Here is a 27,751-nt window from a genome sequence, read left to right as displayed (position 1 = left end):
AGGTTTTCCCACAGCGCTGCCAAGCACTGAGCAGATCCAGTGCATTTCTCTCTGCTCCCCCAAGCCGCACAGCTTCCTCTGCTCAGGCTGAATGCCCACCCTTTTCTTTCCATCAGCAGTCAGGCCAGCAAAACCAGGATGAGCCAGGGGTGGACGAGCCCGTGTCTCCCCCAGGATCTGCTGCTGCAGGTCCTCGAACAGCTTCACACAGCAGGGAGTTCCTCAAGCGCTCACAGCCCGCCTCTCTCCATCATCCTCCCACCTCCCCACCCTCAGACAGGAAAGCTTGTGTTAAATTTTTGGACAGTATTTTAGATCTGGGGGGCTAGAAGAGCTGTTTACAGCTGCCGGCATCTCCCCGAGCGGCAGTGGTGCCTGGGCATCTGCAAACTGGATTAGCTGGGAGCAACCAGCTGCTAATCCCAGCTCCACCCCTGAGGATACCTGTTGCCGTGGGCATACCACTTGATTTTTCTGTTTCAAAATTCTCCTGTTTTGCAATATTTATCTCCTGCATGAAGTTTCTGGGGCAAGGAATTTATTAATAGAGGAAAAACAAATCGAGTATTCACAGCAGTACTCTGCAGTAGAAAATACTGAGCAGTCTCCATATCTAAATATTATCGATATCCGAAGCCTTTAGTTCCACCAGAGACAAACTGAGTTCATTTGAGAGTTTCAGTCAGTGACCCAGGAACATTATAATTTCTGCTAAATATAGCCTCTCATGAAAATATTGATCATCAAACTGCACTTTCAGCTGCTTAGAACTTACCAGGGTATTCCCGCTCCTTTTCTCTGCAGCCTAAGCACCCGCCACCTTATGACTTCATCACCATCTGAAAAGAAGTTTAATTTTTAATGGTGTAACATGACCCTTCATTCCCGTCAAAACTAAGTGACACATGGACACACACAGAGAGTAAAGTCAAGCCACACCATGGCATGCTGCAAATCAAAAAGCCTGTGCAGAGGGACACAGAGCAGGCTTTCTGTGCTCTGCCCCAGCCTGGCTTCTAACGGACAGGCAGAACCTGTGCTTTGCTGATCCCTTGTTATCACTATTTACCCACACATCACCATTTTATAACTCCTGGTTGCTTAAATGTGAAAAATAATCCCCTTGTTTTCCTTCTATGTATCTAAGCAGTCACCTCTGCTTTTTCTTTTACCTGTCCTGTTACCGACCTCGCCTGGCCATGTGGAGCTGCAACAGCCTTTGGCTCCCACACAAACTGAAATCTTTTGCTTTGATCCTGCAGTGAATCCAGACTCACAGTGTGGGTGAAATGGTGCTGGAAAGCAGAATGAGGCCCATATTTTTTTTTCTTTTTTCCAGAGTTTCAACTGGAGTGTGTGAAACTGTCCAAGCAGAACCAGCTTAAGCCCTAGGAACCCTTTCCCAGCCTGATCATGAATGCCAAGCATACTTTACTTGTCTGGTGAAAAAATTGCTCGTGGTGGGTAAAAGCAAGGTCGGATTGTCCATAGCCTTGCGACACCTCCAGGAATGCACCCATCAGCCCCGGGCTCCATCCACAGCAGAGCCACCAGGTTCCCCGAGCACACACAGTTATCAGGGCAGGTTGAGCTGCTCAGCACCCCAGAGCAGCAGAAGCGACAGCTTTGCAAGGCAAGCCAGGAGACGGCCACCACCAGCAAGGGCACAGGCCCACCGCACCCAAACAAGAAGCAGCAACGGCAGCCCCAGCCAGCAATCCGCAGACAAGGCAGAGCTGAACAAGTCACACCAGTAAGACCTGGTCAGGACCAACACAGTAGAAGGCCAGGCATGGGCACGAACCTACTTTATATCTCAAACAAGGATGACGGCAAGGACCTGAGCTCAGACACAGCTCTGGAGGGGAGCAAGAGGTTGGAGCAAAGTGGCCAGGCAGGCTGTGGAGCCAGGGGAATGGCCACGTGCAACTATTCATAGCTGGCCCGCAGCAGGGGGAGTCCCAGTGGGCATCTTGGGGCTATCCACAGCTGCTGGCCCTCCAACTGGAGTCCAGCAGGTGCTTTCCTCAACTAACAGCATTACACAACATGCCTGGATTCCCCTCAGTACAAAGGCTCTTATCTAGGAAGCATGTCTTGAACACAAAGCCATGAAGCTGCCAGTGTTGCAGCATTCCAAGTCATCCTCCCCTCCCAATCCCAGTTTGGGATAAACCACCCAGGGACCAGTGGTTTATTTGTTTGCTGCAGAACGTCATAAATATTTTCACCAACAACCAAACTTTTAAATCCAATTGCTTCTGCACGAAATGAAACCCAGTGTGCATAATGCCCTTTCCTTCCCCTACAGTCATTTTTTATGTGTATATCAAATCACAGCGGTGCTAGCATGAAAGCACAAAGCGTAGGCAAGTGCCGTGCCAGGCTGATCCTGACAAACACCCGCAGGGGTGCTGAGCACTGTCCTCTGCCACTGACTGTGAAAGGGCAGCACTCCATGTCTTACCGACACGTCTGAGAATTTGCAGAATTCAGTTTTTATGAAGCATAATTATTATAATTATTCATAAATGTCATTGAGATCTGCCTGTGATTGCTGCTCAGTTTCACTCTGCAATGAGGGAAGGGAGGCCTGTGAATGTGATCCCTGTGACACTCGTTTTCCAGACAGTCTCACACCCTGTTCTCTCCAGTTCGTAATTCTCTCCAGTCACAGCACCAGTGCCAGTTTCCCCGGTGACTTCAGCACTGCCTGGTGTCTGCCTGCTGCGTGCCCCAACACACCCAGGGAGAGCACCAGCCCCCTGCCAGCACCGTTTGCCTGCTGCCTCTGAAGGCGGAGAAGTCATCCTGGCCCTGCGGGGAAGAAAAGCAACTCCTTTCAGCTGCAGTGGGTCACCTAACAGAGAAAACACCTAAATGGAAGTGGCAGCTGATGAACGTGTTGGTTTTACCCCGTGTCAAGCTTGGAAGTGGCAGCTAATGGACTCGTCGGTTTTACCCCACGTCAAGCTGAGCACAGGAGTACCTGACAGATGTCATTTGTATCCTTATAGCTAATAGGAATATGTATAACAGGAAGGAAGGTAGCTTAGAAATGCAGCCTGCAAATTTTAGATGAGCATTTAGAGAAATTTCAGCAAGGGAAAAGGATGAGTACTCACCACTATCCTCCACCTGTGCTTTCCTCCATCAGTCACGCTGCCTGAACAGGGCAGAGGCACTCTGGCAGCTTGCAATTCTTCACGCTGCCTTTCACCACCAGCCACTCCATTCCATGGCAAAGGGGCCCAGCACGCAGCCCGGAGCATCCTCCGCTGTCCTGCTGCCACAGAGGAAACACTTCACCTCCTTAACACGATCATTCAGCACCGGAGCTGTTAAAACAAATGCTCTGTACTACAGTTATACTTTTGCAAGCATTAAAAAAAAATGATGTATGGTAGTGAGGCTCTTTTAAACAGGTTATTATCTATGTAATTGGCTAGTTGTTCTGTTTGCTTTTTTTTTTTTTTACAAAGATTAATAATCATAAACTCTGCAGGTCAGGCATTATCACAAGATGAGTGGCTCTGACAATAAGCAGTCACCACTGCATTTAGTAAGGATGCTTAATTGAAGCTAATTTCACTAAGTGACCTTAACAAATAGCAATTTCCCTTTAATATGACAGAATGAATGATTTTTTTTCATTTAAGGCACAAAGTTTCTCGGGTTTTTTTTTACCCCTTCATGATCTAGCTTTGAAGTGCAAACTCCTAAATGTCCTTTTATCCAAAGATTCAAAGGGCTGCACACAGCAAAAGCTAACCTGCAAGGTTCTTTTCTACTTGTTCACATAAAGAATTTTACAGTCAGCTATTGAATACAGATTCCTTCTCTCAGAAATCAGAATACCAAGGCCATCCAAAGACCACACTAGTGGAACCACAGTGGATTTTGATGAATGCGCAAATGACTGAATCTTGAAGGAAAAATGCAACAAGCAAAATTTGTCTGTACTGGCCTCCTTGCCTGAGGCACTTCTTACCTTCCCTCAGCATCTTCCATCTCTGCAATTGTATTTTTTCACATACAACCCAGCCAAACAACAGCCAGCAAAGCTGTTCCCAGTTGCTCCCCCTGTGCCTGCTAACTCCAGGACTGACTCCTGCCTTTTAGCTGAGCAGTTTCTGACTGGAGAACAGCCCTCCACATCTGCATTTAATTTTAGATAAAGAGAACCCAAATACTCCACAATCCTGATGAATTTTGTGGAGTCTTTCAGACATACAACACTTGAATTAGGAGAACAGTATCTGAAGTCGTCGGAAAGGATACCGGGAAGAGGAACCCACAAAACCCCCACAACATTAGACAAGTTCTCATATCAATAATGGCATCAGTTTTCTTAAGATGGGCTCTCAAACAGGACAGGGGAAGAAAATGGGAGGCCGGGACTGAAGCAGCCACCCTGCTTTCCCCAAGACATTTCACTAGTCTACACTACGACTAGAACGAAGTGGTTCAAAGCTTGGTAGCACTAAACCAAGCATTTTCATTTTCCTAAGCAGGCCCTCACAGGTGCCACAAAGCACTTCCGAGACCCGTCAGCTAAGACTGCATCTCCCTTTTCCAAAGCCCGCGGCACAAGTGTTTAGTGACACAAGAAATTCTGACAACCAGCATATTAACAAAATCATTGTCTGTAATTCACTTTTATTTACGTGGCTGTGTCCATGAAAAGAAATACACGAAGGGTAAGTACACTCGAAATCAGCATTTTCATTAGGATAAATCACTGTGTGAGCCTGTTCCCAATTATCACCAGTTCTAACCCAAAGACACCTTTTATTAAGGTAAAAAGGTTTCAATCATTCAAACTTCTGCACAGTGTCAAAATGTAAACAAAAGAGAGGCGCCAGCTTGGAGAAGGACACGTCAACAGCTGAAATAACTAAGATAAGAGAGAAAGTATGAAACTAATAGAGCCAATGCCAGCAGCAGCTAAATGCCCAAACTCCACTGAACAAAGCACCCCCTTCATGTGCCCACTGAGAATTCTTCTCAGTTCCAGCTTTGATCACTCTTGCACTCTAAGGATGTTTCCTCCACTCTCACATTACTTCTCTGTGGTACTAGCACAACCTCTAAAATTAAGCTTATCAAAGCATAGTTTTGAATTTACCCATGAAAACTACAACAGTCTCAATCAACCTTGCTTCTGAACCAGTGTGGTTGTATCAGCATGGCAAGTATCTTGCTAAGCAGCTAACTTCTTAACTTCATCTCTATCTAAATTCCCCCATTTATTAATATTTCTGCCAGCATGTTAGAAGACCCAGCAGGGAACAAGGAAAATACGGTATTAACTACTGCTGCTATTCAATCAGCATAAGTGGGGCTACAAAACTTGCAAGGAAAACAGTGATATGGATAAAGGTTTTGAAAACGCATTTCACTAGAAAAATGAATGATTGTGATTGTAAAGCCCTGTCCTAACTAACATACTTGCACAATTCCAGTTAAAGTTGAGTACTGTGTCTAGTAGCACGATGTTGAACATAGTGGCTCCTAATTATACTGACAGCAAAGAATTAATCAGTGCCTTAAAAGAATCCTTGGGGTTCTCTGCATACACGCCTACTCTTCAGAGGCACGCTGCTAGGCCACCTCCGTAGTGTTAATCACTGGCACTAAGGCTGGTGTCCAGGGAATCACATCCCCCAGCCGAAGTAAACTTGTGGAATTCAATTAAAGTCAAGTGGAACTTTGTCTGGTTCACTGACACACAGTCCTGAATTTATGGTTTTCCACACTTAACTTCCTGCTGGGATTTGCCGGTATAACGTTATAGAAAAATAATTTCTTTCCAGTATAAAGTGGTCACAAAAATTGACAGAACTATACCAGTAGAACACTACTTGTTTTTAGTAACTATACCACAGGAGAGACCTTGGAAAATGTTATGAGGTTTCCTAGTGGGTTTTGGTTTAGTTTCATGTTGTTTTGGGGTGGGTTTTTTTACTTTTTGGTGTCCTTTATGAGTCTAACTGTATTTCCAGCAATTTATAGATTAGAATTATTTATAAAGAACATTTTATAAATGGTTATTTTCCTTATCTCTAACACAGATTGCACCTAATGAAATTAACACAACAGAAGTAAAATCACATGACTTAATTATGAACAAGGTCAACAGTTGCAGAAGTTTTCTTTTTCCATACATTCATATATCAAAAGGCAAACCAAATGGCAAGACAAAAATATAGATATGCTTATATGATATGCATTAAATACTAATTTGTAGCAGTTTCTTTGGCACTCAAATGTCACGAATATCAGGTTTTACTTTCTCTTTAGCATTTGTTTGAAAACCAGATGGGGATGTGATATGTCAAGATATTAAACTTTAGGGTAAGAGACACCTTGAAAGGATTAAAAAAAAACACCCACAAATGAAAGAAAGACTTCTTTTCAATAAACTCAAGCAACTTAATGTGTAATTTCACTTACAAAGATAAAACCCCTGATATAAAATAAAGCCACAGTACCACAAATACAGCAAAAGCTTTTTCTCAAATCCCACTTAATTTAACAGCAATCTCCCAATTCAGATTAACACAAAATTGTTCAAAGGCCAAGGAGGCAAAATGAATGGGAGGCTGGTAAATGCTGATAAAAAGATCAAGAGATGGAATCATAAATGGATGTCAGCATTACTATTCTTAATATTGCTGTACAAAAAAAATTGACCAAACTAACAATTGTCTGTAGCTGGGTAGATTTTTCCACCTCCTGACAAATCAAAGACAAATAAACAGGTGAAAACCAATCACATCATGATCAGCTTGACTAACTGAGAACTGCCTCTTCAGATCAAGTATCAAAATCAATAATTACATAGTTAATAGTTAAAAAAATGGCTATTCATGATGCAGTTTTGAGAATTTCATGAGTTCTTGTAAAACTTGTCACAGAGCAGTAATACTTCACTTTAATGACCCCATAAATAGCTCTGAACAGCCTTCTAACATTATCTGATACTGAGTCAGACCAAGCAGAACAGAGAAAAAAGGAGAAAAAAAAAAAGCATCAAGATTCACAGAGGTACTGAAAATCCTCAAGTCCTAGTTCATTAGTATCCCTGAAAGTCAGTCTCAAAATGCTTTTGAAACTACATAAACTTAGCAATTTTCTTTAATTTCTAATAAAATAGTTCATATAACTCTTGTATGGCAGATGAACATCACAGAAGTTCATCAGTAAAAAGGGGTCAATTTAAGAAGTAACCTCTTGAGAGCCGTAATCTAGCTACAATTAAATGGCATTACTTTAAAAGCATTTATAACTTACTCATCACCACAAGACCTGAGAATAATTTTTTTTTTGCCCCATAAGGGGAGGGACTGTAAGACAAAAATTATTCCTTGTGAACTTTCAAGTCTTCCTTCTCTCGTTGATATGTAGGGGAAAACAGGTTCCAGGAAAAGTTCAGAGACAAAAGTCAGTAATTCCCCATCTTAAAAAAAGCTTTTTATCCCTTTTGGTACTTGGTAGAAAATACAAATGTGTAGCAACAAAAGAATTCTAATCACTAACAGCATCCTATCGTTTATACTTTTTATGGTGCTCAGTATATAAAAATAGTATGCTTCAACTTACAAGATAACAGGAGTGCATAAGAGAGAGGCATTAGAGCTGCTAGTCACATTAATCATACATATTGATTGAATACTGAATGCTTTTTCAGTTTGTCTGACAAATTGGAATGGCTTCAGTAGCCCCTCACTCAAGTGTGTGTTATATCTGATTCTCTTTTACATCATTCATTAAATCTCCTGGGAATACATAAAGGCTTTCTCTCCTGTCTGTCCTCATGGATTTCTTTGCTTGCCAAATGTTCAGGTGCCCTCTCATCCTCCCATTAACACTTCACTGATCTCACAGCAAAAACCTGCAGTGAATTTCAAAATCTCTTTCTATATGCCTTTAAAATAATCCCTCTCTGCTGTTTCCCTGTGCATGAAGAGGGCTGTGCTTCGTGGGAGTTGTGTTACATGTCCTTTGAGAGCCAAAGTGACAGCATCTGTCACAGAAGATACCCTAGTCCCTTCACCAAGTTTAACCTTGGGTACACCTGTGTAGTTACAATGTGCAGGAGCTACTAACACATACTGAGGTGACTTTTTTTTAATTGTCTTTAAAGATAGACATTAACATTCTGACTGTGCGTAAAGAAAGGTTGGTGAATGGTACTTTACTAAAAATAGCTACACGGAGTGTCTAGAAACACCTTCTCAGCGTTCTATACCTACTCTCGGTTGCATCTTGTTTGCCTGCTAGACAGAAATACAACTGCAAGTACTACGGAGTCATGTAGACAGATAAAATCAAGGTGAGTTGCACTCACTGCCTGTATTCTATCATCTATAACAGTTTTTGCATTAAAACATAGTTACTATGCTAGTAACCTCAGGTTTATATTTGGCAGAATAAGATTACAGTACAGTTTTCCCAAAACATACTGAAGGAACAGCTTAAGTCAAGCATTTCAGGTATTTTTACACTATGCAGTAGAAGAAACACCGCAGGATTATTCTTAGAGTTCACATTCTGAGTCTATTTGTACTTAGATGTCTTAGACAATGCTTCCATCACAGAATATGATGAAAATGTCATCAAACTCAAAAGAACTATTTGGGAGTCTGGGAGGGAAGTCATGTTTTATGGTCCTTCACATAGCGTTACCCTGAGAAAGTTTCAGCAGCTATCCCAACACAGTTGGATTCTGAGATGCTGAACCAAGAGACTGTTTTCCATTAACAATACTTCACAGATTTCAGGATCACATCCTGAAGATGGCTAAGGGTAACTTGTAAAAATCTTTCGTGTCACACTACAATCTGATCCACTTTCTTAAAAACAAACAAACAAACCCACCCATAGATCCGATAAAATTTAAGCACATGAAATAGATTAATAAACAAATGACTTGGAAGCAAGGATCTGGGTGATACAGAATAAGAAGGCAACACTTCCCACAGAAATACTTCTGCGTATCTAACTGATGAACAAGTCAATAACAAATTGATTTCAGTTGTGCAGGCACATTCTGCAATATAATGTACCTTATAAAAATATCACTCATTCAAGACTAGAATTCAACTGTCTGTAGAACTAGAACAGAAGAAAAATAATGTAATAGAAAAGGGAAAAAGCAAAACTGTAATTCTGTAGTGCATGGTAGAGTGAAATTAGGCAATTACATTCTGAAAGGTACATCTCAGAACAGACTTGTTCATACAGATCTCTACATTTCCTTCCATTTCTAATACTGGATTTTTAAGAACACGCACAGCACACTCAGTTGATTAAAGCATGAAAAAAAGCCTTTCAAATTTGGCATTTTTTTTCTCCCATGTTTCACATTCAATTAGACTGATGGTGATTTAGTAGTAGCTTCCTCCATCTTAACCTCCACAGCAACCTGATCTTTTCACCTTCTCACATCACTTCACTATAAATGTGCCTGTGTTTTTCCTTACGTTGGACTAGGCATGGTATCCAGATCAAATGCTGCTGTAGTCTGAGCCACGGGCAACAAGAGCTGCTGCTGCTTTCCACTCCACTGTAAAGAAGGTCATTGTTCCAAAGAAGCCCACAATCACCATGATCAGGAGTTGCCACTGCAGAAGGAAGTAGTTGCTGTAGAAATATGCAACTGCAGCACAGATAGACTGAGAAAAAAAACACAATGCAAAAAGATTATCAGTGGAGATACCCAGGTTAGTATTTGCAACTCTCAGCAGTATGCTTCTGTAGAAGACTTCATTATATCTCAACATATGTCTTGATGATATACAACAGATTTAGTTTTGACTTGTTATTTAAAGTGTTCACTGTAGAAAACGAACACCAAACCCAAAAGTGTTTGTAACATTACAAGCGCAGTTCTCTGGTATTTCAAAACATTTCATCTAGAAACAACACAGCCCAAGGCTTCAAGATAACAATCTAGAAAACTATTTCCAGTTTTACAGCATCACAAACTATACCAAAAGCCAGACGAAATTCTCTGCAAAAACAACATTTTTCTCAGCTCATTAAAATACTCAACCCAGTATTTCAATAACATTCTAACAGTCATACTTCCAAAAGGCCGTGTTATGTAATACCTGAACAAACTTAAAGATGGCAAAGGCAGGAGCACTGTCTTCTGAATACAGGAATCCTAAAATGCTGAGGAGCTGGGTGTTAAAGCAGCTGTCCCCCAGGCCCAACAGAAAGCTGCAGAATATGGCCACCTCTTTGCTGAAGGAGAAAGTGAATCAAATTTAAAAGCCATTCATTCAGCAGCTTACACATCTATAAATTATTTTTGGCAGACTTATTTGGAAACTGAGAATGGAAGAAATTTATCAACCTTTAAATTTCACTGGAAAAAGAACTGGAAATAACCTGGCTTGGCAAAAAGAATAGTTTCATCAGATTTTAATTGCTTGAATGCTAAGACTTCTGTTACTGTTACCTGCAGTCAATTCTACACTGAATTAGCACCACTAAAAGAACTCACGTTGGTGCTTGGAGCACAGAACTGCCAAGGCTGTGATTAAAAGCTGTGACACACACACGGTGAGTTCATAAAAACTGCAAGAATATTAGAGAAATACTAATTCATCTTACAGAAAAATACTCCAGTTAAATATAGAATACTCACCTCTGCAGGCACAAATGCTGAGAATTGCAAGTAGCAGCTGTGTCTGTACAAACTGACAACGCTGCATTTTCACACAAACTGGCAAAAATGCAACCCCAAAAGAAAGTTGCAGTGATGAGGTAAGAAAGCTCCCTATATTCTTCCTCTAACACTGAGCAGTCTAAGAGACAGGCATAGCAAGGCTCCAGTTACACCAAGCGGACTCTGACAATGAGCACTGAAAGACTTTGGAAACCAGCGCAAGGCTGGTGCTGCCTACTGTAGCAAAACTGAGCCCAACACTGTTTTAAAATAAACTGAATTCCTAGTATCTAGTACAATAGCTGTTGGTCTTGCTATTGTACTAGATGTCAGGAATGTCAGTTCTCAAGTGACAGAATTGCTACCAAACACCCTCATGCTTTTTATTCTCATACCATTTAAGTTCCAAAATTGGGTGCACGCTGGTAGAATATCTACCTTTAATAAAAACAGAATTCCTGAAAGCTTTTTCTACGGAGTTAGCCACTACGCAGAAAAGAGGTTTCAAGGAATTGTCTGTTAGAGGAACAAGCTGTTTATACACACCTTGAGTTATACCAGCCAAAGGAGGAAGTTTACATACCTTGGAATCATATAAGCAACATCATTTGTTCCTTCCATAGGAGCAATAGGGGCATCATTTGGCATGTTGAAAAAAATTAAATAAAAGGCTATGAAATGAACAACAATCCCTAGCATCACAACAGGGTTCCTGCCGAAGCGATTATTCTTGCTCAGTAAACCAAAGATTCCTCCACCTGTAGCAGTGGAAAAAACTGGATAATTAGAACTGAAGACGTAAAGAACAGAACCAAATTTAAAATACTGAAAAAAATACTTTAAACTTCCCCATATTGGTTACCTGAAAAATCAACAGATATGAAAACAGCCCCAAGGAGTTTGCCAGATCTGCCAGCCCCATTTGCCAGATGACACAAAACTCTGGGTTGTGAGAAGTGTCTGATAAATGAGGGCAGATTTATCAGATGATTGCCAATGAAGACACTTAACCTTTTTGCAAGTATTTTGCCAGCAGCCACTGTTTCCTCCAGTACTGCAATAGCATTAAGTGAAAGTGGATGGCCTTGTGCTTAGCTCTTAATTGCAAAAGCATGCACCTCTCTATGGATCCAAGTTGCTAGTGAACAAAGGCTATGCTTTTTTGTTAAACACTGTAAAACTTGAGTTTAAGCAAACAAAGATATTTACTTAATGAATATTACCCCAATTTAATCTTACCCAAATATCAGATCTCACTTAACACAAACTAACTTTTTTAAAGAAATCTTTAGGGTACCAATTTATTAAAATATTTAAAACAGTTACAGTACCACTTAAGAAATAATACAATGTAAATATAATACTATTTTAAAAGAGAATATCAAAATGCTGGTAATTCCCTAATATTGTAGCCTAAATGTTTCTCTCATTCCAAGTCCTATGTATTTCTTTGCACTAATCCAAAAAGAATGCAAAATCTTAGAATTCATAGTCATCAGTATTTCACATACTAGTCCATATCCACTTTACGCAGTGTAACTCACAGTGCAGTAAGGAACCACATTGCCAATTTTATTTCCAGTATTTCTTTTATTGTTCACATAATCATTCCTGTAAGCTTGAAAGATACTATTCAGTTAAACCGAAATAGAATTTTTATTAACTGTATCATCTTAATCTTTTTTTTCGTCTACAAGATAGTAAATCTAGACTCACCCAAAATTTCTCCAACACCAATAAAAATACCAGAGAGACCAATAAGGCTTTTCTCTTCACTGCCAAACCTATTCACAGCACCAATACATGTTCCATATACTCCAGAAAAGAATGTTAATTCCAAACCTTTGAAGGAAACCAAACAAAATTGATAAATGAACCATTATGAAAGTTATGAAAAAAATCTTCATGTCTAAAGGCTGTTTCCCCCTAAGGTATCTTTCAAATACATATATTTAAATGCTCTATGTGTAACAGAAGCAAACAGGGAATTTAAAACTATGTGATTATAATATTGTGCTATGCCACGTTACAAAAACTGTATTAGAAAAAACAGTGTCACTAAGTGTGCACTTAGGTTCAGTACTGCTGCTGTTGCCACAACCCCTATATATTGTTTATACTTCTACTTCTCAAGAACTTTGGAATTTCATCCAAATGAAAACTGTCATGTGAAATAATACTTACAGTAATTGAAGAAATAAAACACCACTGCAGTGTAATATTTTTCTCCACAAGTTACGGCATTCCTAAGAAAGTCCCTGCATCCCCAAATACCAATAAGGAACCAAGACTCCTAAAATGGACTGCTACTTTTCTATACATACATAATGAATTAAAACTGAGAAAGAATGACTGCTATTTAAAACACTTCTTTCTTTCTATTGCCATTACTGTGAAGAAAGGTGACATAGCTGAGTCCAACTAGCATGACTATAAGCAGCCATCAGTATAAAAATAATAGCTCCTTAACAGAAAGTATATTTAAAACTATGCAAAGTGATATGCCTAAACAAAGAAAAACAGTTCAAAAATAAAACTGTTTCTAATTTACCTCCTTTACCTTTTGCTACTGCAAAAATACAGTACACCATATCCTGGTGTACATGTAGCAGGCTACCTAACATGGTATATGAACTGCACAGCTTCAAAAAGGGATAAACTTTGAGCAGTCTTAATAATCTGACCATCAATTTTGAAAATAAAATCTTTCCTTGGCCTTAGAGGATTTTGTATTTTCCTACATAAAGAGGCAATATTGACCAAGAGCCACCAGATGGCAGCAGCTATTTTTTCAAAGCTGGCCTCATGTTTTTTCTACTACCTGTAAAACTAAATTTCAGATTAATCAGGCAAAACCTGATTGACTCCCTTCCCTTGTTCTCTTGCTTCATATTCCCATTGCACTAAACATCTACGAGGAATTCAAGTTAGTTAATCGGGGTTAACACAACACTGGAGATACTGTGAGGTAAGTTGTAACTCAGACTAGTGGCTGGTGCAAGCTGACTGCATAGCTACTATTGAGATTTCTCTACCAGCAGCTGACTGTACCCTTCGGTAGATGATATGACACTCCCTATAGTTTGTTCACATCTAAGTTTTTCTTTTCACCTACAAGAGCTAACAAGAATTTTTCATAACGGTGACTCAGAGCTGAGGTACTGAAAATGCATCTGTTCTTCCTAAAACTTAATTTGATCATAAGCAGAACTAAGGACCAAAAACCCCCTTTAAATCCATTAAAGGCTCCTGCCACAGCAAATACTAATGAGAAAAAGTTGGAACATTCCTAAACTTTTTCCCAATAGAACAAACACTAAAATGAGGACTGTTAGAAATCTCCCACACGTTAATCAAGATGACATTGCAAATGTAATGTACAAAGCTTTTTTGGTTTTATTTTAATAAATATTTTAATAAATAAATATTTATTATTTTAATTCAAATGCAATGAAATTGCATTAAACATGATCTAAAACCTATTGATAGTGTCATGCCAAATCACATAAAAGCCAGCTATATAAGTTTTGCCTCCCTCAATTTGGGACCCAGAAGTGTACTAAACCATTACTACATCTGTCAGTACTTGCAAATTTAAGTGCACCCTTCCTTCCATACAGAAATGCTTTCGAGCACACAGAAATGTCATAAGTGAGTAATCAAAGTTAATTAAAATATTCAAGTAATGTTTGCAGAGATACGGGATTGAAATTCTGCTCTGGGGTTAAAATTCAATGTCCTGACACTGCTACATGATTTTACAGTCTGCTTGCTTCATACCTGTGTAGGCTGTTGTAACACTGAGAAGCATGATCTCTTTGGTGAAGCTCAGCTTTATAGATTTCTCTGTAAAGACATAATAATGCAAATTAATATAACTTCTGACAACACTACTAAGATAACTTGCACTTTCTTTTGCTCTCAGCTTAAGGCAAAAATAGGCTAAAACGATGCAAACTGTGACTTTATTACAGTAAACAGAGTGCTAAACAAACCCCCCCTGACCTGCCCTTTAAATGAAATGCGGTGATCTGAAATTCTTTTTTGTAAGAAATGCAAGTGGGCACTATTAAAGAGGGTATACACAGTTTTCAATTAGCAGATAATTTTCTGCTCATTGTATTTTTGTATTCTCTCTCAGTTCATTGCAGTTGTGTCCTAAAAGGATAAATGAATTCTCAGTGAAGATCCCTGTGTTCTCAAAACACACTTAACAGTCACAAGCAGACCACATCAAAACTGCAAAGGAAACTGCAGATGCCACAGTTCAAAGTTGTTGTTAACTGGTATAATTTAGTGACAAAATAAAACAGTATGAGTGAATTTTGTAATTTAAAAAAAAAAACAAAAACAACAACTTTCATGCACTAGCTTTCCCAAACAGTGACCTGCTCTTTTTGTGCTCATCTATATAAGGATGCTGATGTAAAATAGCTTGGATTTGAAACTACATCAAACAACTAACCTTCCACACCTCTCCTAGTCTACACTAGTATGTAATTGAAGTCTACTTCACTTACTTTACCTGCAGTCAAGCTTTGTTTGTATTACAGTGTCACCTGAAAGGAGCACTTCTGAAATGCAGATAGCCAGCTCACACCAATCACATGTCAACAGTAATTTTCCCACACTTTAGTTCAGGGGTTCCCAAGCTTTCAACTGGAAGTTGAAAGCCCCATTTTGGCTAGGATTAAAACTGCAAATTCTCACACAGACAACTGAATTCCTGTTCAGGCTCAAAACTCATTCATCTCTGGTCTGAAAACCACTGTCATCTGGCAGTCATTTTTCTAAGTAGGCCACCCCTAAAGTGGAATAACTGAAATGCATTTTAAAACCTTATTTGTTCAGAAGTTTTTGTTCCAAGTGATTTGTACATAAACACATTTTCAGCAGAACCATGGAGAGCTGCAAAGGCTATGTCAGTATTTTTTGAAGCAACTCTTAGGTGACACAGTACTTACTGAAGGCAGCCACTGCTCTCGTCACTTTGTTTTGTGCAGACCTAGAAAAATAAATTACTTGGTCAAAATGGAAAAAGAATAATCACACTGTATTGCTGTGCTGGAAGGCAGCTTAATTTCTCAAATTTTCTGTACATTTTCTAGCCCATCACTATACGCTAGAATATGCTAGTGTATTATTAAAAGTTTCTGAGAGTCTAAACTATCAACTACAAAATTTATTTGCCTTCTGCAGTAGTGAATGCCATTCAAAAATTAACCTGCTTAACTGAACCCTTCTTCTGAGCATTTTTAGCTTTAAATATTTTTTCATGGGCATACTTACTGACATTTTTCTAATATTTTCATTGTTCTTTAAACAAAGCAAAAATATATAAACTGATGTCTCAGGCAAAACTGCACTGACTATCTGTGTACCTAAGGAATTGTGATGTAAATATCAGGGTGGCATATATGTATTTAGAGATGATATGAAAAACATGTTTCAGTATGTAAAAGATAACCTATAGAAAGGAAGTTATTTCTGCTTATTCCAGCCTTTAAACTGGTCTGATGAAGGCAAGTCAGACTATGAAAGGCGGACACCTGTTTAATAATAATCAGTGGAGAACAGAGGTAAAAGGTATCTCTCCAAAGGCACTTACTTGAAGTGGATAAAATGGGCACTACTACACTCCACTCTTGAGAATGTGTCATATAAAGAACATCAATTCGCACTTTAGTTAAAGTACAGACACTTTTCTACTAAATCTATAAATTGTACAGGTGGTTCATAACATCCATGTTTCCAGAGTAGAGAGGAAAGCAAATGCACGATGTTCAGTTGAGGAACAGGAGCACAAATGAGTGTATGTGACAACATGTTATTGCCAGGAGCACTTACAAGCTGTCCCCCAGGATTTCATTAGTAGAATTTTCCTCCCCTGGGGCTTTTGTGTCTTCTTGTTTCCTAATCAGAAAGAACAGAACTGTGCCCACAAGACTGATAACAGTCAGAGCAATGAAGACAGTTCTGCGATCACTCTCTGTGGAAAAACAAACAAGAGTCATAACTAGATGTGCAAAAGCAGTTCAAACCAACTCAGCCACCTTCAAAGAACTAATACAAACATACTACATATCAGTATTTAAAATGCATACTAATTTTCTAACTTACCTTCCACATGGAGTAAAAGGTACCCAGCTGCTGGCAAATTCCTGTCTCAGTTTTATGATGCTAATAAAATATCAGCATATTAAAGACTGTCACTCACATTTTCTGCCATGCAAAGGCTATGACCAAGGAGGAACCAATTAACAAAGAAAGTGCCTAACTTATTAGCAAAAGAAAACACATCTTTCAAGGCTTACATAATTCAGAGCGGACATAGCAAGCTACCCCAAACCCCTTCAGATTTCTAAGAAAAGCCTTTACCAGCACCAGAAATACTAGCACTGTAACATCATCAACTGGTAAGCTTGTAAAATACAAAGGCCTTAAAACCACTGAAACTTCAGTAACCAACGCAGCACACAATGTGCACCTGGAGGAAGGTAACCACTGCCCTACGCGCACCAGCTCTGCTGCACCAACCAACTTGTTTAGCGTGGACAAGTCTAACACAGAAGTCACACTCATTTACAAATATTAAGCAGGGGGTGGCGGGGAAGCCAAGAAACAGCTAAGAGTTCTGATTGAACTAGCACATGATTCTGAAGATATTGCCTATGCTTGTATTTATTTCCATTTTAACTTAAAGGTAAACCTAAAATTGTTCTAAAAATAACCCATGTATAATGATTACAGATCAAAACCAGAATATGTGCTTCACCTTGAAATACCTGTACTATTTTTATATAGGTAGTAAAAGGAAGCAGGAATTGATTTTTAAATACTGCTAAATTTTCTGATAACAACATTTTTTATAAAGTGCAGTCTCAAGCCAGGTTGGATGAGCTTTGAGCAACCTGGTCTAGTGGAAAGTGTCCCTGCCCATGGCAGCAGGGTTGGAACTAGATGATCTTTAAGGTCCCTTCCAACTCAAACCATTCTATGATTCTATGAAGACATTTAAAGATGGAGGAAAATATAACAGCAGAACTCCCTCACCGTTAATTGCTCTATTCTGTGGTTAGCAAGAGCAATGAAATTTAAAATGCACAGAAATTCAGGCCCACCAGGTTCTAAGTGTCTCCAATACTTTCAATAACATTTAAACCCTTGTATTAAAGGTGAGGTAATGTGGAAGATGATCTTTAAAAATTAACCTATGCTGTGCTACCAAGCCTGTGTTTGTGGAGAACCTGAAAAGACAGATCTAACAGAAGCATGAAGTGGACTATTCACCTCAACAGGGCAGTATTTCTGAAGCCTGATAATTACCATTTAAAAGTCAACATCTTATTCCTACTTGACTAAAGCAGAAGTATCCTTACCTTTTAAATGTTAAAAGAATTGACCATGCTAGTAGATATTTTACTTTAAGACTACAATAAGAAAAACTCTCACAGTCATTATAGAACAGGACGATCAAACCTATTTTTTTACAAAACGTTGTTTTTTCCAGCAATGCTCAGTTTTTATAATCAAATCTTTGATTTTGTTCTATTTTCACCATTGCAGTTTTCTTAGTTCACTCTCCCCACCTACCTTTCCTTGCTTAAAGTTGCCAGAAATCTCTGCCTTAAAACCACTGAGTTTTAACCACTATGCAGCTTCTTAAGAATATTAGCGAAGTCTACTGTTCTTTAATTCCTGCTCTTTACCAGTGTAGCATGATGTCAAACGAAAAAACTACAGTATTAATTACAATCCCATCAGGAAATTAGTCTTCATAAACTATGCCAAGAATGGAAGACTGAGTTCTTTACACAGCGTGCCAGCAATGCTGCCAGTTCAAGCAGCAGCAGCAGCCTGCTCTCAGTCCAGCTGCACGTCTCAGCCTCTGTCTTCCTGCACTACTTTATGCCAGCGCAATGATTAGTGCAGCCATGAAGTGAACAGAAATGGTTTTCTTTTTCTTTATTTTATAAGTTAATCTCCATTCTGATCTAGAAGGACAGTCTACAACACAAACTTACTTTGGAACGGGATAGTGGTATATTAAAGGTACAGCCATTCCAGAATATCTTTTCCCCAAAATATGTGTATTTTGGCATAAGCGTGTCTGCACAGGGAAAAATCCCAGAATAACTATTGAGGAAAACCTTATCCTAAACTAGCATACTGAAGGATTTCATAGACAATGTCCTAAAGGAAGGTACTCAAAGTGCATTGCATGCTGGAAAACACCACACATAATACAGGGGCTGTGAGTACCATGGAACACTGAGTCAAAAACATACTCCAAAAATAGTCTGTCTAACAATAAATTGAGAAAAAATTGTCTGTTATTGTGTAAGTTTCTTGCCACTTTCCCATTTATTACTTCATATGTTTTTTCATGCTACCATATTTTAAAGAATGGCTTCACAGATAAAGAAGCAATACCCACCTGATATGTAAGTTTTTCCTTGCCAAGCAAAGTATATATAGAGGTTTCCAAAAAACAAGCTGTTAAAAAAAAAAAAAGACAACAAAAGTGAACAGCACTTTTTGAAGTAAGATTAATGTTGTAGCACCACAGTAATACTAATCTATGCACAAAAAAGTACTGTACCATTGTGAAAGAAATAAAAGACACTAGTCACTCCCCATGCAAACTGCTTACTCTGTATAAAACTTCAAACACAGTAGAGGATTCTTCCCCATAATTCTGGCTATTCATTTTCAGCAATCAAGACACAAGGTAGTACCAAAAATGAGGCAATCTGCACCTAAGTTACCTCTAATTTTGGAATGGTGTAGGTTAGAAACCCAACATATTTATGGAGATGATTTTGTAATACTTAGACGAGTCATGTGTCTCGTCTGAAGTATTGCTCCAGCAATGCTGAATTGGTTAACAGGTGAAGGAAAATTCTGTGTTCCTGCCTACAGTTTCCTGAAATACAGTAATTCTGAATAGTGATTCAAAACAGCATTGAAGTCAACTTTCCTCATACAAAGCCATTCATTTTATTCACTAAACAAACACACACATTAGTTGGGTTTGTGGAAATTGCTACTCCGATAACATACTGATATGTTAATCTGTAACCTGAAACTTAAGAAACACAAGAAGTAGCCACTGGTTCAGACTGATGTTCTGCTAATCCAGGTTTCTGTCCCCACAACAGCATTAGCAATGCCATCTAGTGCAAGCTCACCAGCTTAAACACTTTCTTCAATTCATTCCCTTCCCCATCTCCCAATATCCAGAACTGCAGTATTGGGGATGGTAAAACGCATCTCTCTTCAGGAACCATTTGTGGACCCTGTTGCCAACAAATTTGTTTGATCCCTTCCTGATCTTGCAGAAACTGTCCAACCCCATACCCTCCAGTGGCAGCAAGCTTCAAAAATGTATCGCCTAATGTATAAAAAACCACTTCATCTGTTTCAAACCAATCCTCTTCCAGTCCCACCAAGTGACCTAAGTTCTAGTAAAGCAGCATTTGGTGAGCAACAGTTCTAAATTCAGCTCTCCTGTGGGCTTCATGTTTTGGTAACTCACCAGTATTAATCCTCCTCACCTGATTTTTCTGCAAAGAAAAGAGTCCCAACCTTTTTAGTCTCTCCAAGTCAGCAGCTCCATCTTCTTGCATAATTTCATTATTTTCCCCTATAATCTAATTACATTACATTCTCCTGAGAGGCATAACTGTATCTGCACAAAATACTCAATGGCAACAACCACATCCACTACCTTTCTCGATGCCAAGCATTTTCTTGACTTCTTTGGTTGATGCAGCACTCAAACCTTAATATCAGAGAATGATTAACAGCAAGCACAAGAGCGCTCTTCTTACTTTTGACTGCCAAGCCCAGCTCCATCACCTTCACTTCAGTTTGTCAGTGAGCAGCAAGGTCTGGCTGCTCCCTTAGGGAAGGGGGGCTACGAGTGAAGGGGGAATAACACATCCAGCAGAGGAGATGCCTCATCAGCTAAAGCCCAGCCCTGCAGTACTCAAGCAGGGCAGATCCAAACATTGTAGGCAGGGTCAACCAAGAGTCCAGGCCACCATACAAGTTTGTGTTGACAAGGCAGGTCTGAGATCAAGCCAGGAAGCCATCCCACAGGCCAGACTCAGTCCAGGATAAGAAATCAGTCTGTGGACTTGTAGACTGGGATTTAGACCACCAGGATCCATAGCTAGACACGTGTATGGCTGTGGCTGAGCTGGAGACCCATACTCCTCCAGTGCAGCACTAGAAGAACTGAAGCTCCACGGCTGGGTTTAAACGGGGCTCCTGAGCTCGTGGGCAGATGGGAAGGGTGTGGTGGAGGTGCTAGGTGAGGTTGTTCAGGACCATTAGGGCTTATTAGTGCACTTAACATCCTGACACAAATCAGCACAGCCCTCAACAATCAGCAAAATTTTTGTTGTATATCAAACACTCCCCTAACAAAAATGTATCTTTCTAGCATGTTGAGAGCAGAGGCTTGCAGTATGTAACTTTTGTTCTTTAATGCACAATAGCAATAAAAACGTTGCTTCCAGCTCTCCCTCCCACTTCATTGACTGCAAGGTACCAGTGGAGTATTTCTTGATGCAGTCTCCCACTTCTCAAAAAATGTAAAAAGTAGAATGTGTACACAAACAAAGAAAAGATTAACAGATAAAGCTTACCTAGACTGTAAAAGTGCCCAAAATACTCCACTGTTCCTTCCAATGGTGTTTTCATCAGAATTTACAGTCAAGCAATTTCCCTGTGCTGTCCAGAGTACTGAAATATACCGAATATATTGCTCAGGAAATAAAAATGTTTTAGAAGTATATTCAAATATAGCAAAGAATAATAAGCAAGGTAAGAACAATGCTTACCAGCAGCTGCAATGCCAATAAACACAGAAGCAGTGTAGAAAGCCCATGTAGTAGGTTGGATAAAAACTGCAATGTACAGGCTAGAATAGAACACATCAGTTTATTGAATATAGACTTAAAGTGGACAATGCTCTTTAACAATCGGATATCTCACTTAGCTTCTTCTAAATCAGCTACTCCCTCCTAAGTAACATGGAAAAAGTTCAGGTCATAGGTCATATGTGAAATAAGGTAATCTTTTTACTCCACTAAGTATGTAGTTTTTTTTTAAAATATATATAATCATTAATCTGAGACCACAACCTGAACTCCACAGTCAGCAAAGTCTGGAAATGTTGTGGAAAAAATACACTCTGTTTCCAGTAGGCTGAAGTACTCTGCAGTTACACATCTACTGATACACACAGTATCTCTGCAAGATGCCTGCTTAGCTAGTACAATTTCATGCATGACATGGTAGCCTTAGGTTTGAAAAAATGAAAGAGAGATTTCAAAGGAAGCAGACAAAAATTCAGAATTAATACTTACCTATAAAATATGCCACTAACAACCATGGAGAGCTGAGGTTCTACTATCGCAACCACTGAAGGTGATACAAGATTTGATGCAGAGAATACTCCATAAATAATAGACATGCTACATAAATAAACAACAAAAATGATTAAGTACTTAAAATAAAATATCGGTTGTAAGTGCAGCTGATTTAAGAATGTTCAGTTGATTCCAAAATAATTAAGTACATACATAACTTAAGTAACTGCGTAACTTTCGTGGTCAAACATTTCCTTCCTTTCTTCTGCTACCTTGACTTACTGCACTCCATATGGGAATACAGGACTGTACAAGTGGGTTTCTTGGATTGCTGAATAGTCCCAAACTACTGCAGGCAAGCACATCTTGTAAATTATAACACGCATTTGTCAAACTGTGCCACAACAATAGTTAATTGTATTTTGTGTCTCATACTTCTAGAGAATGTTCCAGAGCCTCATTTGTCTATCAGTGAGGTATTCATTTTCTGCCAATACACCACTGAAATTTTATAGGTATGTATTGTGCCAGTTGTATTTTTAGTTTAAATTAAGACAGTAAACCTTTCAAAGCAGCAACCAGGTTTTCCTATATGACAGATTAATTGGCATACAAAAGGTCCCTGATCATGCCTGGCGAGTTCAGCTACACCAGTGCAATAAACAGAATGGCTTTTTGTGGCTTTGCTTCTCATCTTTCTGACTGCTCCTTTCACACTTATGTTGCAGTATTTCCTGGAAGCTGATCCACACCACCCATCCTATGCATACACACAGAAGTGTACAAGGGCAAACAACCAACAGCTTAGTTAGCAGTTTTATTTATTTTAAAACTTCCACATTTGCCATCTCCTAAGATAAAATGCTGAGGATGTGCTGACTATGTATGTATGGTGGTTTTTCTCCCTACAAAGAAAACATACAAAACAGATAATGTAGTTCAACTAGAAAGAATTCAGAGTAGAACTAGAAAGAAGTGAGAAGCCAATGTTTCAAACTGCTTTTAAGTACATTATTAAATTGTGAAGTCAGCAGAACACTACAATCTCGTGAGAGTGTATCTCTATCAGATGGAATTAGAACTAGCTTCACCCTGCAATGAGCAAAGTAATAAGATCTGTGTAAATTACCTTGTGTAGCCACTGCCATGAAAATCTGTGTTGTTTAAATTTGTGATAACAGTTTGCTGTGAGGAGAAAATCATACATTGTAATACATTAGAATGTATCTTGTAGTTTGAGAACACTTGCATCGGTTTGAAGTCAGTATCAAACGTTAGAACTAATCATTAATAGACTCTAAAAAGTACTTAAAATATAAGTGTTTATTACAACTCACAACACCTCCACAATGAAAGTGAAGGAGACATTTGGCAGGGAAACATCTGTGTTTGAAGCAGTAATTAGTACTTTAGGATTATATCATGATTTCATCAGAGACCTTAAAATATTTCACAAAACTTTTGCTTCACTAAAAACCTCTCTTAGGTAGATACGTATGATCCTCTTAATTTAAGATGTAGGGGGGAAAGGAGAAGTTTCAAAATACTCTTAATTTGACCTAACTATGAGCTTCTGGTAAGAGTTTCCATCCTTTTTGTCTTCCCGTTATTCCCTTGTTCCTTTTTTTCCCCCTTGAATCAGCTTCAGTGATCATGAGACCACGTAATTAGTTGGACTGGAGGGCAGATCTGATTGAAAGCCACTTCTAATGACTTTAATGACAATAAATTACATGATTGCATGATTACTAGGTTCAATTCAGTGAGGTGCTGTGAATCATTGCAGAACTCTAAGATCACTGGGCTGTACTTATGTACTCATGTACAATATCACACTGCACTATGACTTTTACAAAAACTATCCTAAGTAGTTATTTCTATAATGCAGTGAAGAACATTTGTCTGTCTGAACCCAGAAAGGATTCTTGCATGCAAGAAAAGAAAAGCTGCAAGACCTGTAGGCTCAAGAGGTATGTTGAAATCTGTGCTTCAGGCGTGTAACTAATACTGAAAGCAACGTCAACAACCCAGTAAGTTAGAGGATCTGGGCTAAGTCTGCCAGTATCAGGATTCTAAGAATTTAAGTAGTAAGAGGGTAGTCTTCTTTTAAAAATAAATTTGGTTTATGTTATGCTCAGTTTTGCTTCAGCACTCAAATAGATACATGATACTAAAGCAGTAAATTACGTATTCAGATGGAAGGTGACTTGGCAATTTTGGCAATTGTGGAAGTCTGAGTGCTTCTCAGACTTCCCCCTCAATGCCTAGTTAGTTAGAACAGAAAATGATGTTAGATTAAGAAACACACTCTAGGAAAAACTAGGTTCATGGTTAATAATAACAACACAGGCAAGTGTTTTGAAAGGGACTATACAGAATAATTAGAAATGTGGAAGGTCCAATGTAATTCAACTGTTAAATATTGTAAGTGTCAAAACAGACACTATTTTAGAGTGCAAACATTTTATAAGATTAATTTCCTACTTTCTAAGCAATCAGGCACAGTTACAGGTGTGGCTATGCTATCTTAAACAAAATAAACTGCTTAATTATCCAGTTAATGAACTTAATCTAGTTAACACTAAACCAAAAGCAAGAAGACAAAATGTCAAGGTGTCTTGCACATTAAAAAGATCCCAAATAAAACAATTCTTACATTAGAGTACACAAAAGACAAGAAAGGATTCATAACTGTGATACAAATGCGGCATGTTTTAAAATTCACACCTACCGCAATATTTCCACATGTTTGGAAAGCAGTGAATATAAACATAAATGAGACTCCCAAAATAATTATGTTGGAAAGTTTTTTTGATTCAGGAGACATTTTATGGGTTTTTGCCAAGTCCTCAGCTTCAGTTTGGAAAAATTCTTATTTTCTTCTAAAAAGTTCCTCTTAACCTCTGTCAAAAACAAACAAGCAAAAAGAATAAAACAAAAAAAAAAGCAAGCTTCAAGAATGAGTTACTTAGGGCTACTGATTAGCTGCTAGGACATAACCATCAACCAATCAAGAAATCTGGTAACTCTCTTAAATAAATAACATACAGTAAAATCAGTAACTCAAAAACAAACTCAAAACAACAAAGAAAGGTTTGGTACAAAAGGTACAGACGAAGATTCTCTCTACCTTTTCCCATGAAGTTAACAGAGCAGACTGCAGTAGGTTACTTCATGACATCACTTTCACAAACGAAGCAGTTTTCCAAATATCAAGCTAGTTCGTCGGCTCAGTTTCCTGCCATTGTTCTAAATCAGAATTCTGGTCCACAGCCTTTAAATCACCTGACGAAGGAAAGATGAGACATTTGTACACACAAGTCATTTCCATGCACGTTGGACAGGAAATAAGGACCATTTCACAATCTAAATCAGCTGACCCAGCCTAGAAAGCCCTTGTGCACTATGGGAAATGAAGTTTTAGGAAAGTACACCTTTTTCTACTTAAAAAGGTAGAAATCTCCTAATCCTTAAAATAAAAAGAGCTGTACTAGTTTTTAAGAACTATAATCTCTATCCACTAAATAACACCTGGCAAGATAAAAAAAAAAAAAAAAGTCTTAGAAAGTCATCTAAGTTAACTGCTTAATTAGCTGAATTCAAACACGCACAGTCATTCCAAAGAGAAAATCATTCCCACCACAGAAAAACTACGTATCTCGGTGCCACCACTGAGGCTCTGCACAGTGCTTCTGCCTTTCATTGTTTCAGTGACTCAGGAAAGGGTCTTCATTATCTTTCACTGCTTAGTCTCAAGGAGCAACATTAGTTTTTAGCAACTACCTACCCTTAATATTTTATTTCACAGTACTTCTAAATAATAAATTTAAGACAACTGATCTATAACTTGTGACGGTCTCTGTTAAAACGTCAGCAAAACTAAACATCAGCTGAATGGCTGGGTTTTACTGTTACTGTCTTCTGTCCGTTCTGTTGGGCCTCCAAGTCAGGATTAGAGCATTCAGCTAAACCAGCTCCACTTAACTGCCGCCAAAGAGGAAAGGAAGGAAATCCAGAACTGATTGAAGTAAATGACAAACCACCAAATTTTACTATCTACAGTAGAGGACTTCAGTAAAATCTGCATCGCAACTGTTGTTACATATTTAATATTCTTTTGATTCCCAAGCTGTATTTTCTAAAAAATGTAGTAGAATATCAAGGTGTGTTTTTTAACACAAGCAAAGCTTTCTTCTTCCTTTTTTATATTATGAATTTGTAGTAAGAGATTTTTAAGATCCCCTAGGCACTGTGTCCCACTCATACCTTCTTCCTGTGGTGCCAGCACAAGCATTCATCTCGCTGCATGGCAAACTGGGCTGATGTGCTGGACCAATTCTTTTGGCAAGAGCAGCAGCTTGTATTGAAGTAACTGCCATTTGGGAGGAAGGGACACAGGCAAGTCTTTTAGGGAACTCATTGTAAAGATAAACTTCACGTTCCTCCTTAAAGCATTACAGCAGACAAATCACAAAATTTTGAATCAAAATACTGAGGGGGAAAAGAATAAACCATACAGCATAAAGAAACACAAACTAAATAAAAATAAAATAAAAGTAAATAAAAATAAAATTAAAAAAACTAAAAAAAAAAAAAGAACTAGCACTAGTTTATTTGATTTCTCATGTCTTTTGTGGCAGGAAACAAACTTTGCTTCTGAGTTTATATTGATGTCACTGTTTATTTTTAGACTTCTTCAGTGAAAAAAATATTAAATACAATTACAGTAAGAATAAGGATTTAAATTCTAATAGCGAATTTTCTTCTCATATTGATACTGTCCCTGCATTAAAATGATCAGTTGAGAATTGTCTCTTCACTTCTACTCTTTCTTTTTTTAACATAGCCTTGGGAAACAGATGGCTAGAAACATTTGTGGCTTATGAGAACTAGGTACTGTAGTTCACCACTGGGACTTTGGGCACTTTATTCAGGACCTGAAGCGACAAGGCCACAACTTTGGGGGCTGGGCGAGCAGCTTTCACTGAATTCCCTAGGCAAAACTCCGGGAATCTGCCGCTCGTCCCGACACGAGGGCTGTGCTGATCCCCCCCGGTCCCACACCGCCGCGCGTGCTGCCGCGGCACCAACCGGCCGGGCGCGCCCTGCGGAAAATCCGGTTCCGAACGTTCCCCAGCACGGCCCGCGGCTCCCGCAGGCAGCGGTGCGGCCGGTACCGTAGCCTGCGCCACCACTGCGCGCGTCCCGCCGCGTCCCCGGCGGCTGCGCCGGGCAGCGCCGGCAGCAGGGCCCACCCGCCCGCCAGGCCCCTCACAGCAGCGGCGGCAGCGAGAGCGGGCAGCGCACAGCGGGCACGGCAGCCGCCCGAGCGACGGGCCCGGCCCGGCCCACCACCCCTCGCAGCGCTCTCGCCTCCTCGCAGCGCTCTCGCCCCCTCGGCCGCCGCCATTTTAAACCGTCACCTCCCTGCCCACGCGAAAGGCGATTCCCTTCGTTAACATTTGTTGGTTTTTTTTTTCACGCGGCGGGGCTTTCCCGCCCCTTCTCCCCCTGCCAGGGGTTGGCCTCGCCTTATTTCCGTTTTTTTACCGTTTTCGGCACACATTGTTCAAAATTTCCCCGCCTCCGCCGAGTCCTTCCGGGTCACGGCGGAGCCTCCTCAACGGTCACCGCTAACGGCGGCTGCGTTATTAATTGAGAGGACGGTTTTCTGCGCGCCCTCCCAAGC

The 27,751-nt window shown here is 39.5% G+C and overlaps 1 protein-coding gene across 4 annotated transcripts; it reads right to left on the bottom strand.

The window, feature by feature from the left end:
- Positions 1 to 742: 742 nt before the first annotated feature.
- Positions 743 to 27,750, bottom strand: MFSD11 (major facilitator superfamily domain containing 11). Of its 4 annotated transcripts, none has more exons than XR_008746092.1 (16): positions 25,193 to 25,426; positions 24,794 to 24,965; positions 23,192 to 23,247; positions 22,060 to 22,167; positions 21,532 to 21,611; positions 21,337 to 21,433; positions 19,119 to 19,177; positions 16,529 to 16,670; positions 15,646 to 15,686; positions 14,462 to 14,527; positions 12,398 to 12,523; positions 11,265 to 11,439; positions 10,119 to 10,254; positions 9,489 to 9,680; positions 3,126 to 3,338; positions 743 to 839 (listed from the first exon to the last, which is right to left on the bottom strand). XR_008746092.1 is itself a non-coding variant. In XM_027780541.2 (16 exons), exons 4-16 carry the CDS (start codon positions 24,887 to 24,889, stop codon positions 9,513 to 9,515), a joined length of 1,350 nt encoding a protein of 449 aa, XP_027636342.2. In that variant the 5' UTR covers positions 24,890 to 24,965; positions 25,193 to 25,347; positions 26,329 to 26,434; positions 27,613 to 27,750; the 3' UTR covers positions 4,631 to 9,512. The 4 variants fall into 4 exon arrangements, 3 of the variants coding, with proteins under 3 accessions (XP_027636342.2, XP_005233112.2, XP_027636343.2); XM_027780541.2 differs by lacking the exons at positions 743 to 839; positions 3,126 to 3,338 and adding exons at positions 26,329 to 26,434; positions 27,613 to 27,750 and having other exon boundaries at positions 4,631 to 9,680; positions 25,193 to 25,347; XM_005233055.4 differs by lacking the exons at positions 743 to 839; positions 3,126 to 3,338 and adding an exon at positions 27,613 to 27,748 and having other exon boundaries at positions 4,631 to 9,680; positions 25,193 to 25,347.
- Between the last annotated feature and the right edge of the window lies 1 nt (position 27,751).

This window comes from Falco peregrinus, chromosome 2 (assembly GCF_023634155.1).
Source record: "Falco peregrinus isolate bFalPer1 chromosome 2, bFalPer1.pri, whole genome shotgun sequence".
Classification (NCBI taxonomy): Eukaryota; Metazoa; Chordata; class Aves; order Falconiformes; family Falconidae; genus Falco; species Falco peregrinus.
Note: the sequence above shows the minus strand (reverse complement) of the source record. Positions and strands in the feature narration are given on the sequence as shown.